The sequence below is a fragment of the Stegodyphus dumicola genome, chromosome 6, assembly GCF_044657685.1.
Source record: "Stegodyphus dumicola isolate Sdum_Otavi_A_Nest chromosome 6, ASM4465768v1".
Lineage (NCBI taxonomy): Eukaryota > Metazoa > Arthropoda > Arachnida > Araneae > Eresidae > Stegodyphus > Stegodyphus dumicola.
In genome coordinates, this window is record NC_140773.1 from 208,811,388 (window position 1) to 208,831,891 (window position 20,504).

The 20,504-nt window shown below is 32.9% G+C and overlaps 1 protein-coding gene across 5 annotated transcripts in view; it reads right to left on the reverse strand.

Moving 5' to 3' along the window:
* kto (mediator complex subunit kohtalo) overlaps positions 1-20,504 on the reverse strand; it is a 230,910-nt gene that overhangs the window by 20,881 nt on the left and 189,525 nt on the right. For 2 of the 5 annotated variants that reach the window (XM_085819429.1, XM_085819427.1), the window contains exons 34-37: positions 19,046-19,300; positions 8,898-9,014; positions 1,113-1,148; positions 509-647 (exon numbers count right to left, since the gene is read on the reverse strand). In XM_085819429.1, the coding sequence (XP_085675555.1) occupies positions 509-647; positions 1,113-1,148; positions 8,898-9,014; positions 19,046-19,300 (547 nt within the window). The remainder of the gene's footprint in view (positions 1-508; positions 648-1,112; positions 1,149-8,897; positions 9,015-19,045; positions 19,301-20,504) is intronic. The other 3 variants (XM_085819428.1, XM_085819431.1, XM_085819430.1) reach the window with 3 other exon arrangements.

A 20,504-nucleotide genomic window follows, 5' to 3' on the forward strand; every position in this document is an offset into this window, starting at 1 on the left:
CAAATAGGAGATTATGCTGTAAATATTTTTGAAATTAATAACTACTTTGAAATATTAGTACATGTGTGTATATGCACATTTTTATACATTATATTCTCAATTTAAACCTTCTCCTCAAAAATCGTAATGCACCTATCCCTCCTTATTTTAAATGTGTAAAATTAGTAAATAACATGGGAAGTACACAAGTAAACACACTATTTTTTATTGCATCTCCCTAATTTCATGCAAATTTTCAACGGCAAATGCATAAATGATTTATGTAATTAAAAAGCTTTTACTTCTGTTGAGAAGTCATGAAAATGATTCAGGAAGATCACAAAAACTTTCATCTAATCAAAAGGAATCGTAGCTCAAAGAAGTATGAGACACATTGAGTATAATGTGATAATCAGGCTTAAAATAGCAAAAGTAGAGTTAATACAAATTTAATTTCCTGAATTAAAATTAAAATTATTTTAAAATTCTAATATATTCTAGTCTATAATATGTAAATACCAAAGCATACCAGGTGGTAATGGTTGCTGTGGTGAATAATATGGTGGCTGTTGCATTGGGGGTTGCTGTCCATACCATTGCTGTGGGGGACCTTGCTGATACATCATTTGATCAGGAAAACCCATTCCAGGACGGATACCATGAGCCTGCTAACGTAAAAAATTAAAAGACTAAAAATTTGAAATAACTAACTATTAAATGTTTTAGAATATAATTTTAAATTTAGACACATAATTTATTTTTATTTGCAACAGTTTATTACTATTAAAAAGTTATTTTATGATAAAATTCTTTAGAAAATATTTTTTTAAGAAGGTTTGAAAGAGAATGAAATATTATGAACAACAATTTCAACATTTTATACTAGAAATTTAAAAAAAAAAAAAAAAAAAAAAAAAATTATTTATTGAAAGAAACTGTTATGCTCAATTCAAATAAAGACAGTATATTACACAGAAGAGGGGGAATAATTAATTTCAAAGCAATAATCCAACAGACAATTATAAAAATATATATACCAATAATATAAATACAGACAAAAATATTTAAGCTGCCCATTAAAAGTTATTGAAATAATTCAAATATTATACAGGAACATAAACCTAAGCTATTACCTCTCTTTTCTTGCCTTTAGTAAATTCTTTCTCAACCTGAAATGAATCTTGTTGATTTAACTTATCATTATACTACATATTTCTTTTCTCTGATTTATTATTAAGCACACCCATATATACATATATGCTCTGAGAAGGGATTACTTTGAAAAGAAAATAGAATCTCAATTTAAATTATCTTCTTTCTTCCCAGATAAATTCAAAAGTTTCAGGTAGAATTAAAATTGCTAACAAAATAAAGCATTAATAAAACTCAAGTCATTATGTTTTTTTTAATTATCCAAAATGTTTTAGTTAATTAACAAATATTTATACATATATATATATATATATATATATATATGGATGAGCTTGAAGCAATGAAGTCAGCAGCCCTGACCTGCATCAATTCAACTCTGACTAAGGAAATATTAAAGAAGTGTTAATATTGAAGATTTTTTATCTGAGATTGGAAAATCGTCACTTTTTAATATATATAATTTATGATAGCAAAATTCCTAAAATTCCAAGGAATATACTGCTAGTTCTGACAACAAATGAAAAATATAGGAATGAAATATGCTAAGAAGAGCTAAAATATTTTATAAGCTAATTTATAAAATATGAGTTATGCCTAAATAAGTTGGCACAAATCTACTTCTAGTGCATCTATTCCTTACTTTACAAAATTTCATTTAACATGCTTTTTTTTTATTTAAAAAAATTTACCACTGCAATCTTATTTTACTCAACATGATGTGAATTTGATTTAATATGACCTAAGTATACATACAATATACTTATAATAGTAAGGTCATTGTTCAAGGACTACATGAAAAAGCACACACTACTGCAACAATCTCATGTCAGGCTTCAACAAAAATGATAAATGGTTACATTGTTTTACACTATTACATCAGCACATACTTTTGAATATAATAGCTAGAAGGAAAGCACTTTTACCTAATTGTAAAAGTTGTAAAAGTTCAGCCAGTAATTATATATATAGTTGTTGATGAAATTGTCATTAATAGACCTAAATTATACTTGGGAGTGTAAAAAGATTACTTCCCACTGTGAATAATTCAGCAATAAAATCTCAATAACACTAGTCAATAGTAAGTGGGCAGATATGATGACAACGAATCAACCGGGGGGGGGATGTTCTTAAAAGTAATATTTCAACAATTAAAAAAAAGAAGTTCCACCATGCTGCAATAGTTGAAAGAACAAGTATGAAGAACAGAATTCTTGAAATTAAGCATCCAGATTTGCCTTATGAAATGTACAGAGCTATTCCAAGAAAAAATATGAATAGCAAACAGATTGCATCCAAACTGTTTAAATAATTTTTTGTCACAAAGAATTAAGATAATAGTGTGCTTATGAGTAAAACATGCAGTTATTTTATTTTGCTTTCCTTTAATTTCATATAAGTAAATGAGAAACATAAAATAACTCAAACAGACAGTTGGATGAATTACAATATATTATATATATATCTCTAAATCTGATTAACATTACTTTAAAGATGGCATTTTTTGGAACTGATTACCTTAATAGTAAGAGTATGCTTGATATTATCAAGCTTTTTGAAATTTCATCTACTAATGTTTTTCTCTCTATTAATATAACAAATTTATTTCCTATAATGTCATGAATGATGAGTGTTGGTTGAAAAGGCAAAATTATACATTTCTAAAGATAAACAATGTAAAATGAAAGGATAGATCAAGTTGTTTCAGTATGGGAAAGACACAAGAGCTATATGCCTTCGTGGAGCATTTTCTGAGATACATTGGTTAGCATTCACAACACACATGGAGAAAATCAACTATGCACCCAGCCCATTTTGCTCAGTTCAAACCTAATCAGGTCAAACTACCAGTATTCAGTGGTCTTAGTTACTTTAGGATCTCATGACTATAGGAATAAAGCAAACATTTCCTATTTATGGAGAGATGAACTTATTTGATGATAAAATAAAAGAAATCAAAACTTATGTACAAGTCTGAACCCAATTTACCTATACAGTGAAGTTTTACTTTCATTATGAAATACATTTCCTTCACTACTTCCATTATGAAAACATATTTTCTTCAATTTAATATTTAAAAATATCATATTGTATCTAAAAAATGCATTAAAATCAGTTCTATTACTAAAATTTCAAAATGCATGATGATGCCCTTTCAGATACAAATTCAGCGGATCGTCCTCCTATTCGATTTTGATAACTTTAAAATAACAAGCTAATTTTTTATTTTAAAATAACAAGACCTCAATGCAGTAATCAACCTAGATTAGCCATCAACTATGGGAACATTATCAAGATGAATAAGAGCGCAGACAGATTATTCAAAATCTTTCCTCCATTAATACTATAGAATAAACACACTAATGAAGATCCATTTTTATAGATACAGAACAGGTAAATAATCTACAGATATTGCTTTTATGATAGATAAAAGAAACAGATAATAGAGTATGGATGTTTTTTATGATGGATAACAGAAGAAACAGATAACAGAAAGTCTTTCCAATACTGCCATATATCGGCAGTTAATAATGAAGTTCCATTTTGTGCATGGTGTATTTTATAGAGATAAAAATCAAGATTATAAATGAAAATCAGTTACATTTCAGTTTCTTTTACATTTTTAAAATTATTATTATGCAAAAGTAAAAATATAACATTTAAAATAAATTCAAAACAATTTCTAGTCTTTACATAATAAGTAATACATATATATATATATTTATTATGATATATCTGCCTTTTTTTCTTCAATTTTTATATCTTAATATCTTTTACAGAAACAACAAAGAACACAAAAAGAACTTTTCTGTTGAAGTTTCATGCAATGTTATACAATAAGGTAACTGAAGAATTATTTATAGAGAATAAGGTTATCCCATGATTATTGAATTTGCATAGAAATTTTTAATAGAAAATTTTTTCTGTCTACAGCAAAAAATCTGGTTATCTTGCACTTTAGCAATGTTGGATTATGACTAAAGTCATATATTGCTGAAAAATGATTTATTTACTTATTTATTTGTGTTCTTCTTTACTGGATGTATTGAGAAAAGGAGGGTAAAAAAAGTGCACACAGTAATTCAGTAACTTTGCAATGAGAAATAAATTTATTCACAGTGTAATTATATTTATTTATTTTATACTTTAAAATCATCATTGCTGTCAGTGAAGTCTTTTCAAATAAAGTTTAAACGTTCATATGCTTCATAGATTATGTTTCAAAAAAGGGGGAGAAATGCAGAATTTGAACATTTATTGTTTTAAGCAGATTTTAACTCATCTGAAATAATTAATTTCAAATAACATGAATTAATAAAAAATTATGAAATCATCAATCTGAAAACAAGCAGTTTTTTTGGGCAAATTTATTTCTTGATGAAACTTATGCACCTTCTGAGTAACATAGGTCCTGTTCTAGGTTTAACTTCAGAACTTCCTGCATTGAATAATTAATAAAAGACACTATCCAGTTGACCAAATTTAGATTTAAAAAATATATATGCTAAATCTTAGAAGTAGCAAATTAAGATAAATCCTGAAATTTTTCTTTCTACATTCTGATATGACAATTAATAAAAGAGCTAATGCCATATCATTCTATTATAATATTTCATTTCTCACTTTTCTTTTTCCTAGTCAATTAATAGTACTCAGCTTTGGTAATTATTACAGTCACATTTTCTCATTCCTTTTTCCCTCATCACACTTTTATCAAGTTTTGAAAATATTTTTTTAATAACTAAAGATATTAATACTCTAATTTCCACTGTGATACTTTCTTTACATCCTATCAAATAAAAAGTGTTCAAGACAATTTTACACTTGATTGTCAGCAATCTGATTCCCTGAAATTTCAGGGTCAGGCCTATCACATTAACCATCATTCATTAAATCTTACATATTTTTAGTACTTTGTTGGTTTGTTAGCTGGATTAAAGTAAAGGATGCCAGGGTTATCTACTTAAGGATACTTTCGTGAAGGACTTTCTATGGAAAATTGGCTTGTATTCATGTCACGCATGGGGAAACCATGAAAAATGCATGTAGCTAAAATTTTGCCAGAATTTGACTCCAGGTTGCCAGTTTTAGCCACTAGATCACTTGCTGGATAATTATTTGTTCATGTGCAGTACATAAGTTATACATTCTTTAAAAATAAATGCTGAACATAAAAGGAATGTAAACAGCATTTGTTTAAATGAAAGCAATAAATCTGCTACATTAGGTTACTCATATCTACTTCACTACCATGCAAAATATGTTTTAAGTTAATTCATAATGTTATGATAAAAAGTAAATTTCTGAATACATTATAGGAAGAAAGTCATAATTTCTAAGGTCATAAAATGAGCAAAATTAATTTACAGATGTCACAAAAACAGAATAAAAATGAAATATTTTGACTCATACTTATGTTTAATCTAAACAGAGAATTGTAGTAAAAAATCTTGCTTGAATACGTTATTAATTTGATTTTTTTAATACTACCTTAGAAGAAAGAAGTTAGAATTGACAATGTGATTTGGAAACTCGAAGGAAAACGGAAAACACCACCTTGAACAGGGAAACAAGTTCTTCCACAGTTTAAATGTAAAACTTCATTTGTGCTTTACATGCATTTGAAATACATTATTAAATATCAACAGAACAAACTTGCACTTTAAAAATGATGATCTATATATTTTACAAAAATTCTGCAGTTTTCCGATTTGGTTGATATAAACAAATGAAAATCAATAAAATAATATAGATTTTTGAAAATTATTTTTTAACCACTAACATGAACTTTTTAAGTATGGAGGGAAAACAAATCTTCATTTTCAACCATGCTTTATCCTTAATAGGCCATTTCATTTTTACTGAAAAGGCAACTACAGAACAAATAACACACACATAAAAAAAAAAAAAAAAAAAAAAAAAAAAAACATGCTATAAAGTATCTCTATGCATTCATTTAATAAGGAACAAAAAAGTATAGCTTTAATTCAAATGCAACTAAAGAATTTTACTAAAAAAAGAAATTAAAAGCATGCTTTTCAAAATTTATCTGGCAATAAATCAATGCTGGTAAAGGCTGCTGACACACAAAGGTATTCAAACAATTAAAATAAATAAATCATGATATATGAAATACAAAGAAAAAACAGATAAGATATAAAAATAAACATGCAAAATTAATCATAAAAAATATACAGCTTAATACTTAACATGAACTAAAGGAAAGGGGGAAAAAACAATCCTCCCTTATTTCATTGGGGGGGATATATGTGTGGTATAATTTTTAAAGCATTAAAAATAATAATTAAATTTCTTGTCAACATCGATATTATGCAGATAAATCATAGCTGGTATATTTTTCTATGAAGATTAGGAATATGAAATAGAAACTGCTTGCAAATGGAAAAAATTTTCACATGATATTAATCAATTAAATATCTTAATAAAAATATTAGGATTTAGAAGAAAGAAACTGATAACAATGCAACATTTAATATATAAACTAATCAAGCAGTTGGAAAAAAATATCAAGAAAGAGGAAGAGAAAATAATATATATATATATATATATATATATATAATAATTAAAAAAAAAAACTAATAAAATGAACAAAAAAATCCAGTAAAAATAATAATCAAGTGTGTACAGATAGTCTAACTTATACAGCTCACACTAGCTCTTCCCGGATATTAAATTTTTAATAAGCCTTTTTAGAAGTACAAATGTTACTAAAATTTAAATGAGTCTTTGGTTGTATTTTTAATTTATACAGGGCAATTTAGGATATGATAACATATCACTGTTAGTAAAAATATTCACACATCGGTTTCTGTAGATTTAACCCTCTGAGCGTTATGACTGGCTTTATCCGGTCATCAGAAGTTTGGCTACTTGTCATATATTAGCTTCTAATTTAAGATATTTTGCTTTCTCACTTCCTTTAATAATGTACATATCATTTTAATGAATGTAAGTTCATAAAAATACAGACTAAAATAAGTAATTATACAAACTCAATTATTAAATGCTGTTTAAATACTGGTCTTCATGATGGATCTAAAATCTTGTGCCGCTCAGAGGGTTAAAACAGCTCCAATTAAATATTCATCTAAGATCACTATTAATTGTCACTTATGATAGTAAGAATAGTACGTATTTAAACATGTAAGTATATAGTATGTACTTCATATAATGTAAGCACCGATGTCAAAATTTTTAATGCATGTGTTACATATGGTACCTTCATAACTATTAGACACTGGTGCTAACATAAATTTCAACAAATTTGAAATTAACTTTTGAAAAGTAAATGAATAGCTGGAATCAAAGGGAAAATACTCAATTAATAAAATTTTTATACAGATGGTAAATTAAAGAAAGAATTAATAAAGATGAAAATAATATTATTGACAATCTCAGGATTAACAATGACTTTCAGACATGTTTCAAAACACAGAATTTAACAATGAAAAAATTTCCTGCTTATAAATGAAAATGTCAGATTGTTACAAAATAAAAGTAACATGCAAAATTTTAAAGAATACATACAAAAAAGGGGGAGAAAGGGGGGATAGTTCCTAAGCTTCTTTATTAAAGTTTAACAAATATTCAGACTGCAGGTTTTCTTGTTGCAATTATTAATGGCTGTTACATTTAGGTAAATTATTCATTTAGGCAAATAATTGTTAGGCTCCTAAAAAATGTCAAATATGCAAATCTGCATATGAAACAAAGTGGTAGCGAAAAAAATATGCTTAGACTTTGTAAACTATAATACTGTAATGCAAAAAATATTTTCAAAGACTGGAATTATTGTTCTCATAAATCCATTCAATTTTCACTTCTTAGAAACCTCAGAAATTTTTTCCTGCAGTAATGTACTTGTAAATGATACAATTACTATAGCATTTTTGTTGCAGATATGCAAAACCCTGTCCTCAATTGCATATCTTTCCTTTGTACAAAACATTTCAACTTTTATAGGATATACTTTTAACTTTCATTATCAAATCAACCATAATGAAAATTAGACCAAGTTTGAATAAAATTGCAATCAGCATTAAATTTGTTTTATTTGTACTAATTTTTCCTCAAATTAAAAATACCTATAGGTAAATGATGTCATAAAGACATGAAGCAAGATATTTTGATAAAAAATGTTTCTAAATGACCTTTACTCTGCTATCATGTACTAATTCTAAAGTCATCATTTGGATTCTTAATCTGTAAGTACAAAAGGAACTCGTTATTTTCAGAAAGCAACTTTTTTAAAAAAAACTTTTGTTTAGATAATTTGTAAGCTGAAAGAAAATATTCCCATAAATTATATGAATGCATATTTAAATTCCATAAATATTTTTCTAGTTTATAACTTTCAGATTTATTTAGTTTTATTTTAACATTCTAAAAAACAGAAATGCTAAAATATATGCATTAATCAAAATTGAATAAATTTCAGTGTTCCACCCTTATAAAATATTAATTTCTGTTAATATTAATTTAATTTTAAACCTTGCAAGCACTTGCCAACTACTCCATCAAAACAATCAATTACCCTAATTTTGAGAAAAGTATATTTTAACTATTCCTCATATTTCAGGATGAAATATTATATGCAGGAAAAAAAAAGTAGTGTCTGGAGAAAAAACCAACAAATCAACTTGGACAAAACATGCAACTATGCACACAAAATATTATCTACATATCATTCCAACAACTTTAAATTTCCTAGTAAGGAGAACATTATCCTTCAACATGTTATTTCTTACCTGACCATTTACCATCTTAGCAGCTCTACGTCGACGTTGTTGCTGTTTGGGTTTTTTTGCATTACCTCTAGGTGATTGCTCCAGAGGTGTTTCTCTTCCCCTCTTAATATCTTCAATCTGTAAAATAAGAAACACACCCTTAGAAATTATTTCCAATATTTAACAGATATAAAACAAAACTTTCACCTTGAAGCTAAAATATTAATTGAGATGAGGGAGAGACAACAATGCTTCTGCGCAATCCCTCGATTTTCAATGATTATAAAAAAAGTAACCAATCTGTTGGCACTTCCTATTATAGTAGCCTTGAAGAAAAACGTGAATTGGCACATTTCTAATACTTTTACCACAGTTTACTTCTTTCTACCTTATAATCATCAAATATATTACAGCAACAAAAAATCAAATCAGGAAGGAGAAAATTTATTTATTTTAAAAGATTTAAATAATCTCAACATAAAATACAAATGGTATGTCAATGGAAATAAATATCACTATTTTCACACTTAATCAATTAATACCTTTCTCTTAATAACATTTTTTAAATTCTTAACATTGATCTAATTTTGTAAAAATCGCTCATGTTATTTTTAAATTAAAATATTTTAAAAATTATGCACATAAAAGTCAGTCTATTAAAATACTGTTGGCAAATGAAGTATTAGGGTGGACCAGAAAGTAGTGTCGCTTCTGCACATGTCAATATTTGATTGTCATTTGCAAGCTTATTGTGTATCTCAAAGGCATGCCAAAGTCATTTTAAGGTTATTGTGACTTGCTCACTTCCAAATAATTCAATATTAAACTTTTTTTAGGGGCAATTTTGGGTGAAATGGCCAGCCAATACCAGAAGAGCGTATCCAGCACTGTATGCCGAATTTCGCAAGGGTAATAACACAACAGTTGCGACCTAAAGCATTTGCAGTTTTTATCCATGTGCATTAGATGTTCGTAAATGCCAAAGATGGTTTTCTAAGTTCAAATTCTGTAATTCAGATCTCTCTGAATCCTATTGATCAGGAAAACCAACAACATTAGAGAATGATATGCTAAGGGCAGAAGTGAAAGCAAATCCATGTCAAACACCCTTAACCTACCTTGGTCGTCCATTGAAGAATATTTAAAGCAGATTAGAAAAATAAGCAGAGCAGGTGTTTGGGTCCCCTATAATCTGTTTGAAGAGAACAAAGCCAACTGATCTATCATACGCAATGGAACCATACAGAACCGTTTTTTGATCTTTCGATTACTGGAGACGAAAAATGGGTCCTATATGGTAATCCAAAATGCAAAAGGCAGTGGCTCTCTCCAAATGAACGGGTTTATATCTAAAAAAGGTGCTTCTGCACATTTAGTCGAATAATCGCGGAATTGTTCATTTTGAATTGCTGAAACCTAGATAAACTGTTAATGCAGACCTTTAGTGTGAACATTGCATTGAGTGAACCAATATTTAATCGAAAAATATCAATTGTCAACAGAAAAGGTGTCATTCTGCAACACGAAAATGCAAGACCGCACTGTGGAAGATGAACACTGGAAAAAATGAATTGGGGTGGGAGGTACTGCCATATTTACCTACCATACTCAGCCAATATCACAGCATTGGTTTTCCATTTATTTGGATCCCTACAACATTTTCTTAGTGGCAAAAAATTTGAAAATTTGGATGATGTCCAAAATGTTCTCTCGAGATATTTTACTCAAAAACCAATTGACTTTTATCGGTCCGGGATTGAAAATCTGCACATTAAATGGCAAAAGGTTGTTGATAACGAGGGTGATTATATTATTGATTAAAAATAAAAATTTGTTAAAAATGCATTCATTTGAATTTAATGTAAGAAAGCGACATTACTTTCCGGTCCCCCAAAGAGAATGAAAAATGTTATTTTTTCATTGGATTTTAATAAAATAATATGACGTATGAAGTTCAAATTTTATATAATTACTGTTTTTATGCAAAATTTGATCCATTTCTTCCATGAAAAAGACATTCTTCACACAGAAAGATAGTGTTCGAATAACCACTTAAAATATGATTAAAAATCAAAATGCCTATGCAGCTTTCATTTAAGACAGAAAGGAAAAAGGTATCCAAGCACAAACATGGTTTGCTGTATCATACAGTCCTTTAATTACTTACTTAATTAGTCCTTTAATTACTGTCATATGATTCATTTGTTTAAAGCATCAAGAGTTAATATCAACTGGGTTTTATGAATTGTAAGAATCAACAAAACAGTTTATTAGAAAAATTACATATTAGAGATATAAAAACTATAACTTTGTTATACTATACTATACTAATGTTAAAATTGGGAAGCATAATAAAATTGTGAAAATTGACAAAAGCTTATTCTTAAAAAGGAAAAAGTTGGTACCGTTGTTTTTTCACAATGCGAGAAACTACCTACATTGATACAGATTCTTCACTATTTAGTTTCCTAACGAAAAATTTACACGCTGCCCTACAATCATTCCACTTCCTGCAGAAAATGCTTTGATATGTGGCTGGAGGCTCCTCTTTCCTTAAAATTCTCAACCTCCATCCAAGGTTTGTGCCCAAGAGAGGCGTGCATTCAAAGTTTAGAATCGACTTTTAAGGCTTACTTATTATTAAAATTTTTGAGATGAAAATAATTTTCTCAGTTTCATGTAAGAAATGTTGGAGCTCGCTTATTTATGACTTCGGGTGCGCTCCGGCTAAACTTACGATTTACCTCAAAAATTGAGAATTATCGGAGCCAGCGACACCTTTTAGATAGTTACACGACGGTGTTGCACCAGGCTCTAACGACCTCCGGCGCAATTTAAGTACTGCCTACAAGTACGTTGTACAAGCCTGTATGATAGAGAAAATTTTGTGGAAAGGAATGAAAGAAAATTTTACAACCAGGACAATAAAATATTCTAGATATTGAGAAGCAGTCAGAATACCTTTTGAAGCGTGTCTACTTCGAACGTAATGTGGATGGTTGGGATTCTTGCTTCTGTTCCACTCTTGCATATTTTTCATTGCATGATATTTCCCTTAGAAATTCTTTGATTTTGTATGTCCATAAAAATCACTGTATGAATATTGGCATCCATATCGAAGTTTAGAGGTTCCCCGTACTGTTTAATCACTTAAAGAAAGCCAAATGTTATTCATAGTTGACAGATGTTCGATATAATGGCAAAACTGGTGAACTAAATGGACGACCACCCACTCTCATTTTTTTAGGTTTTTAATCCTGGACATAATTACAAATCTCTGAATATCCGGACTAATATCAGACTTCTGGTAATTCTATATGCTGCTGTTGTTGTTGTCTTATGGATAACAATGGTTGCCAGAGTCTACTCCGAAGAGAGGTCGGACTTCTGTTTTCCACCCCCCAGTTTTGAGGAAGAGCAGCACACCTGGTGGGGAAAATCTGGGGGTCTCCCACCCCTCTCCTCTCCCACCATTCCACACGAGAGGACTTTCTGCTCGCAGCATATTTAGAGTGCCGCCATGCCACACCGACACTTTACATTTACAAACATCCATGTCTTCTCCTGGATTCGAACCTGGGACCTTCAGTACCGTAGAAGGCTTCCTTACCACTATACCGTCTGGGCGACTTGGTAATTCTATTTGTTAATATCAGTTTGGAATCTAAAGGATGAGAATGTGTGAGTGAGAGTAAGATTATTGGCGCAAAACCAAAAATGATTATAATGCGCCAAACACGAGGTAGATGAAATCATTACTGAATGATGCTTTCAAATTGCTTACCAAATCCAGAGGATGAAGTCATATAAAAGCAAGGTAAAACCACACATTTAAAATTCAAGATACAATCTTTAAAACAAGTTACATTAGGTGATAAAATCCAGTCTCTTTTAAATAATAAAATAAATTACAATTGACCTCTCTTCCGATTAAACGGTCGAGAGGTAAGTCACAGCCATTAAAACATTTCTGACGAAGATTATTAAAATATGGACACTCAATTAAAATATGACTGACAGATAGACAAACATTACAATTTGAACAAACAGGCTCATTCTCAGCTTTTAAAAGGTAGCTATGTGTCACTCTAGTGTGACCAATTCTGAGGCGAGTCAAAAGAACTTCCTCCTTACGATGTTTGGTAGATTCTCAATGCTCAATTCTAGGTTTTACTTGTTTTAACTTGTTTTGAAGCTGAACATCCCAAATTTGCTGCCATTTTTTTCGGATCTTTCCCTTGATGACACAGCAGATATCTCTAAAAGGAATAATGCGACTAGACAGCTCAACAGTAGATTTGGCTGCGATATCTGCAAGTTCATTTCCCTTTATTCCAGCATGTCCAGGAACCCAGCAGTACAGGGCTTCATATCAGTACAGGACTTCATATATGTTAAGTTTATATGAATTTTGAGAACATCCACTACCACAGGATTCTGAGTGTTGGGAAAAGCTTCCAAAGATTTCAGAGCACTATACGAGTCTGTATAAACTATGAACTTTTTGTGGCAGAGCTTCGAGATGTACAAAAGACCATAATATATTGCAGTTAATTCAGATGTTAGGACTGAGAAAGCATGGTGCAGGCTTCTGCCCTCTATGTAATCTTCAAATACAAATGCCATCCCAACATGATCATTTGACTTGGATCCATCTGTATATATCGGATAATAACTGCTATATTTGTGCCTGTGTTCAGCGAAGAGTTGTCTGTAAACGATCTCGTTAGTGCTTGCCTTCACGTGATGTTTGAAAACATCAAGAAGCTGGATCCGTGAATTTTCCCAAGGTGGAATTTTGAAATTCTGTACTGCTTGGGGGCGCATATCAGAGAGGGAATGTTCCTCAATGACAGGGTGAACTCTTAAAGGAAAGGTAGGAATGCAGGATGAACGCGTTTCAAATAAAACATTACACGCATCATCGAGTAAAAGCACAGCTTATTGGGATGTTCAGGTTGGGATAGAATATTAAAATATTGCAAGAGGGACAATTGCTCATGCCTCAGATAAAGTGATGGTTCGTTACAGTCAACGTACAGGCTCTGGACGGGAGAGGTCCTGAAAGCTCCTGAACTAATCCGCAGAGCTTGATTGTGAACATGATCCAGTTTTAACAATACTGATGGCCGAGCGGATCCATAAACAACTGAGCCATAGTCCAGTTTAGAGCAGCCGAGCGCTCTGTAAATGCGAAGCATGGAGCAACCTCTGCACCCCAGGAGGTGTTTGCCAACACTTTTAAAATATTTAGTGTTTTTAGACACTTCTTTCTCAGGTTTAAAACATGAGAAAGGAAGGTCAATTTTCGGTCGAACGTCACTCCTAAAAATTTTACTTCGGCCATAACTGGAATAATGGTACCATTCAGATATAACTCAGGCTCAGGATAGAGACCTCGCTTCCTACAAAAGTGAACACACACAATTTTCTGTTTGGAAAAAGTAAATTCCTGTTTGTTTGACCATTCTTGGATCTTATTCAGAGCCATCTGCAATTGTCTCTGTACGTATCTCATGTCTGCCCCTCGACAGCTAATCTGCAGATCGTCAACATATAGAGATCCCAAGATGGTGGGAGGAAGTTCTTTTAGTACAAAGTTTATTTTTAAAGTAAACAGGGTTACACTGAGCACACCCTCTTCCTGTTCAAAAACATCTGACAGAACAGAGCCAATTCTTACTTGAAAAGTTCTAGTGTTCAAAAAATTTTGAATAAAAATTGGTAGGTTGCCGCACAAGCCACTCTCATGAAGATCGCGAAGTATACCATATCTCCATGCCTTATCATAAGCTTTTACAATGTCGAAGAATATCGAGACAAGGTGGCTTCTTCTTACAAATGCTTTTCGAATAGATGTCTCTAAGAGGAGCATGTTATCTACAGTTGTTCTTCCCTTTCGAAAACCGCTCTGATAAGGCGATATAATATCATTCTTTTCCAAGAAGTAGACTAGGCGGCTGTTTACCATCTTTTCAAACAGTTTGCATACACAACTGGTAAGGGCAATTGGCCGATAGTTGGAGGGATTTCTTGGGTCTTTCCCTGGCTTAGCAATAGGAATTACAATAGCTCTCCTCCATGCACTGGGGAAAATATGCTCCTTCCACACTCTATTATAAAGAGTGAGAAGGGCATTCAGTGACTTACAGGACAGATGTTTTAGCATTTCGTAATTCACGCCATCAAGACCCGGAGAAGACCTATGTGTCAGCTATAAAGCTCTCTTTAATTCCAGCATAGTAAATGCTCTATTATAAGGCTCAGATTTGGTAGAGTTGAATGCGATGGGATTGATTTCAGAGTGCTGCTTGATAGAGAGAAATGCAGGTGAATAGTTTCTGCTGGAAGAAACGGCAGCAAATGTCTCACCTATAGTATTTGCAATTTCTTCTATGGAGCTAATCACTCGGCCATCTTTTTCCAAAAAGGAAAGTGAGTGGTCTTTATATATACCGCATGCTTTCCCAAACCCGCTTACTAGGCGTAGAAGATGTTATTGATGACACATATGAAATCCAGGAATCCCTCTGGCTCTGCCTTCTTAATTTTCGTGCATTTGCTTTGGCTCTTTCAAAGGCTATGAGGTTTCGCAGAGTAGGATATCTACGAAAAATACCCCATGCTTTTTTCTGTTTTTTCAGTGCTTCATGACAGTCGCAATTCCACCACGGTTTCGAATATTTTAGTATTTTTTCTGATGTTCTAGGAATCAAAAGCATAGCTGCCTGAATAATAGTATTAGTAACAGCTTCAACAGCGTCATTGATATGCACATCTTCTACCATTTCCTCTGTCAGCTCTGCAACGGAAGAGAAGAGTTCCCAGTCTGCCCTGTCCAGGATAAACCAAGGGACTCTCGACACGGGGTTTGCTCCTCTTCGTGCAAGAGACACAAAAATGGGATAATGATCGTTGTTGTACAGGTCATTTTTGACACTAAAAGTACAAAATGGCAACAGAGATGGTGAACAGATGGCAAGGTCGAGAGCATGGAATGTCCTTGAAGGCTCATGGAAGTACGTATCCTGCCCATTATTTAGGAGACGAAGGCTATGATCTTCGATCATCTGCTCAATTTGTCTTCCTCGGCAATTTGTACCTTTACTACCCCAGAGTGGACTATGGCCGTTAAAATCTCCTATTATGATAAAAGGCTCAGGCAGCTGCTCTATTAGATTATTTAAATCTTGCTGATAAATGTGCTCATTTGGAGGCAAATACAAAGAAACAAATGAAACAACAATATCAAAATTTATTTGAGTAGCGACAACTTGGAGGGATGTCGTCAAAGAAAGTACATTTGAGGGATAATCCAGAGAGGAGAGGAGACCTACACCTCCACTGGCACGCTCACCTGCAACGTTACGAAAGAAAACCTCCGAAGTTTTGCATGCTGTTCTGGTTTCAGATTTGTTTCCTGTATTGCTAAGCACACAGGATGATACACATTTATTATAGATTTGATGTCAAGCAAATTTCGGTGGAAACCACGACAGTTCCATGACATGAGGTTGGCCATTATGAATGGTTTTTGTTTTTTCTGTGCTGTTCTTTTGTTTTTCGTGGAAGTAGATGCCTGGGAACTTCCAGACCCTCTTCTACTTCCATAAAGTCTGAATCCGCAGATTCAGAAATCATCTCATCAAAAGATCTATTGCTGTGATTTCTATTTTTATTGGATATTTTATGTGTAGTAGTTTTGGGCTTACTTTGAATAACTGTTTTTTTTTTTTTTTTTGGTACTATATGGGTTGCATTTTCTTTTTTCTTGTTGGATGTAGACGGTTGGATTTTATTTGGTAGGGTCTGTGTGCCTATTGATGTTTGGGTGGCAACTGTACGAGATGATTTTACAGCACTGGCATATGATGTATTTGGTCGAAGCTGTGTGCTCTGAACTAATCTTCTGGCTTCGGCGTAAGAGATGTTCCTCGTAACTTTTGCAGTCTGGATTTGTTTTTCCGATTTCCATTTTGGGCACAAACGAGAAAATGTTGGGTGGTCTCCCTTGCAATTTATACACAAATACGCAGCGGTACAATTATCAGAATCGTGGCCAATCTGTGAGCATCGGCCGCATGTGAGGCTGCCTCGACAAGACGTCTTAGAATGGCCGAAACGCTGGCATTGGAATATAAGGTCTTACAGGAATATTTAGATATCCAGCCTTAATATTCTTAGGCAGATCAGGCGTGTTGAAGGTAAGGATCACGTGTTTCGTGTCTATCAACTTACCTTCTTTACGCATCTTGATCCGCCTTACACCGCAGACATTTTGTTCAGATAGCTCAGAAGCAATCTCTTCTTCAGAAACATACAGAAGGTCGAATTCTGAGATTACACCACGACAATAGTTCAGTGAGTTATGTGGTGTTACAGTGACATTCGCTTGCCCAAGTTTAGTTATCTGAAGTAAAGAAGCAGACTGGGTGGCTGAGGTTGTATCAATAAGCAAGTCTCCGGAGCGGAGACGCTTTATATTTCTCGGCTCACCAATACAAGACTGGATATATTTGTTTATTACGAAAGGAGACATCTTATGCATTTCGCCAGAAGGACTAGAAATGACTAGGAAACGGGGACTATTGTTATGATTTTTTTTCATTTGTATCTGTACGTAATTTTTTTGCAGTAGACTTTTCAGAACTAGGTTGAGTGACTGGTTTAGCAGTAGACGTTTCAGAACTAGGTTGAGTGACTGGTTTAGCAGTAGAAGTTTCAGAACTAGGTTGAGTGACTGGTTTAGCAGTAGAAGTTTCAGAACTAGGTTGAGTGACTGGAATGACTTGAGCGACTGGAGTTACCTCGAAATCTTTAATTAAGTAGATATGAGAAGCCATAGTGAAAGAATAAAGATTCGGGTCCGACGGCCCCGCTTACCACGGAGCCCAACAAGGGAACACAGATTCCTGTGTTAGGGCTAGCCGGACCTATACACAAACTGAAGCCCCACAGTCGGCTTTCCCGAAAGCAGGTACTCCCGAGAGCTTGACCCCAAGCCACTGACACAAGGACTAGTGACCAGCCGATTGACACCCATGAGGACGACTAAGGTGCCTCCTGTTTAGCTGAAGCAGAGGCCAAAGCAGTGTGTTGGGGACAGTACCTCGCCCCTCAACTACCAGGACCCTCCTTTCCAGCGACACGGGTCTCCACGCACGGCAAACACGTGGGCAGTTTTCTCGCCACTCGAAAACTAGAAACAAGGTTTGTTCCAGCCTCTCGTGACGAGCCCCAAACTCCGTAGAGAGAAACCACAAGGGAGAAGGGAAGGGAAAAGGTTCCAGCCAAGAGGAGAGGAGACGGAAAAGAGGATAGATCACTGGGGCTCCAGGATCGTGACACCCGTCTCACCAAGAAGATGATCCCCTGAAGGGCTAGGTTACCTCGGGATTGCCACACCCATACTCACAAAAGTGAGCCCCCTGAGGGGCCAAAGATGTGAGCAAAGAAATAAGCTAAAATGTGCCACATAGCATCGAAAATGCATGGTATGGCTTAATTACTCGTACTGTTAATTCTAGTTTAAAATTCAAAAATTTTCTGAAAGTTTATGGCATCTTAGATTATACCTGAAGTTTATACAAAACAGAAAGTAGAAAAACTTAATTTAAAAAAAAGCCACCATGACATATAAATGCATTACAAACAAAATTTTGAAATCAACTTTTAAGATTGCTTGTGCCACTTTTGAGATTGGTTTATGGCAAAGCCTCGAGGACTATTTGCCTCAGGAGAGGAGTGTCTTTGTGGAAGACCTTCTAAGGGAAACTGGCTCGTTCGTATACAAGTTATACCTGGGAGAACCACAAAAACGCCCATGCAACCAGCCTATTCGCAATACTCGAAACTCGGACTAAACTACCAGTGTTCGATTTTAACGCTTGGCCATTGGTGGGCCTGCCACTTTTAAGAATAGATCTTTACAGAATGCAACTCTGGAGAATATGACACATCATTTAATCAAAAACCGAGTTTTGAATTAAAAAAAGCTATCCCTTCAAGGCATGAAAAATGCATTTTAAATTTTTGGGTGGAGGGCAAATTTAAAATACAATGACAAAACCATTTATGTAATAAAAATGTCATTTTACATTATCCATTCTAGAAAACAACAATGTATATACAACAATTTTGTTACTTGAAATAAGTTTTTCAATACTTACAAGTATTTGAGGTTGTTTTTCAGGTGGGGGTTCCAGTTCTTCAGCAGGTAAGGGAGGAGGTTCTAAGTAATAACTACTAGGTTTCTTTAAAGAATGTGTGTGCCATAACAAAAGACGATGACTTTCTTCATGGCGCAATGGTTTTCTCTCCATTCGCACTGCCCAAAACCATGACCATGAGAGTGGAGCTGGGTTCTTATGGCCTTCTAGTAAATCCCATGGACTGACCTTCTGCTTTTCTGATACTTGTAATCCCTACATAGGAAAAAGACAAAAGTAAGAATAGTAAAAGAAATATAGTTCATTATACAAATTTTAAGCATATAATTTATTATTGCAAAGCATTCATTCAGTATTTGTCTTAAATAGTATGCTTGGAAGATTTTTAAAGAAAAATTCTTTTAGTTACATTATACATGGGGAAATCCACATACAAGCAGCTCTTCTGCTACTGAAACCTGAACATTGGTTGTAGCAATATTAAATAATTACATACACAAAGTGTAATAATTACTTGTTAGAGCAACCATTCCATTATAATGACTCACTGAATTGAGGAGAGTATATTAAATCCATTTTTACAATTGTAATCATCATCATATATGCAGAAAAGTGGTTAAAAACATCGGTGTCAACAGGTGGAGGTGTGGTGCTAGATGGGTCAAGATAGCAGATGACTGAGACAACATTGGATGGTAAATGGCTGTAGAGGTAAGACGAATCACCTGTTATAGCACCCATTTTTTTTGCAAGATGAAAGAGGTCTTGAAACTGAATTATGTGCATCTGTCTACTTGCTTACTTTTATGATGAATAATTTTATATATTTGCCATACACAAAGATGATATTGCTGCTAATGATCTTCCCGCCTCCCAAATACAGGCAGCTCATAGACCTGCAGAGATTTTAATTTCAGTGATAATAAGTCAAGCAATAATAATAATAATAATAACAGTTAATGATAGTCAAGCAATAGAAGTGCTGTGAAGTTTGCAATAATTACACAGATTAGATTTCATATATTCAGAGACATGTAACTGATGACAGAATGGATGTGGCAAATAATGACAATAGCATCAAAGAAACAAACAAAAGAAGAGTGTGTAAATTACACTATACTTTTTATATTTCTTGACTTACACAATTATAACTCAAAACTTCTGAAGTTAAAAATCTGAGGCTGCTCGACTCAGCCACTAAATTATGAGATAGCTTTTTCTACAAATTTCATTTCTTACATTTAACATGCAGCCTGAAATAATTATTTTTATTTACATTCAAATATATTAAAAATATATGATGATCAAGAATGTATACTTCCAAACATACTTATCTAAAAATACATTAATCCTGCTATTGCAAAACTGTTGAAATACTGAAAATAGAAATAAAACATATAAAAAATGAACTTTCTACAGGAAAGAAAGTGCGAAAACAACATTTCTTTACTTCTGACAT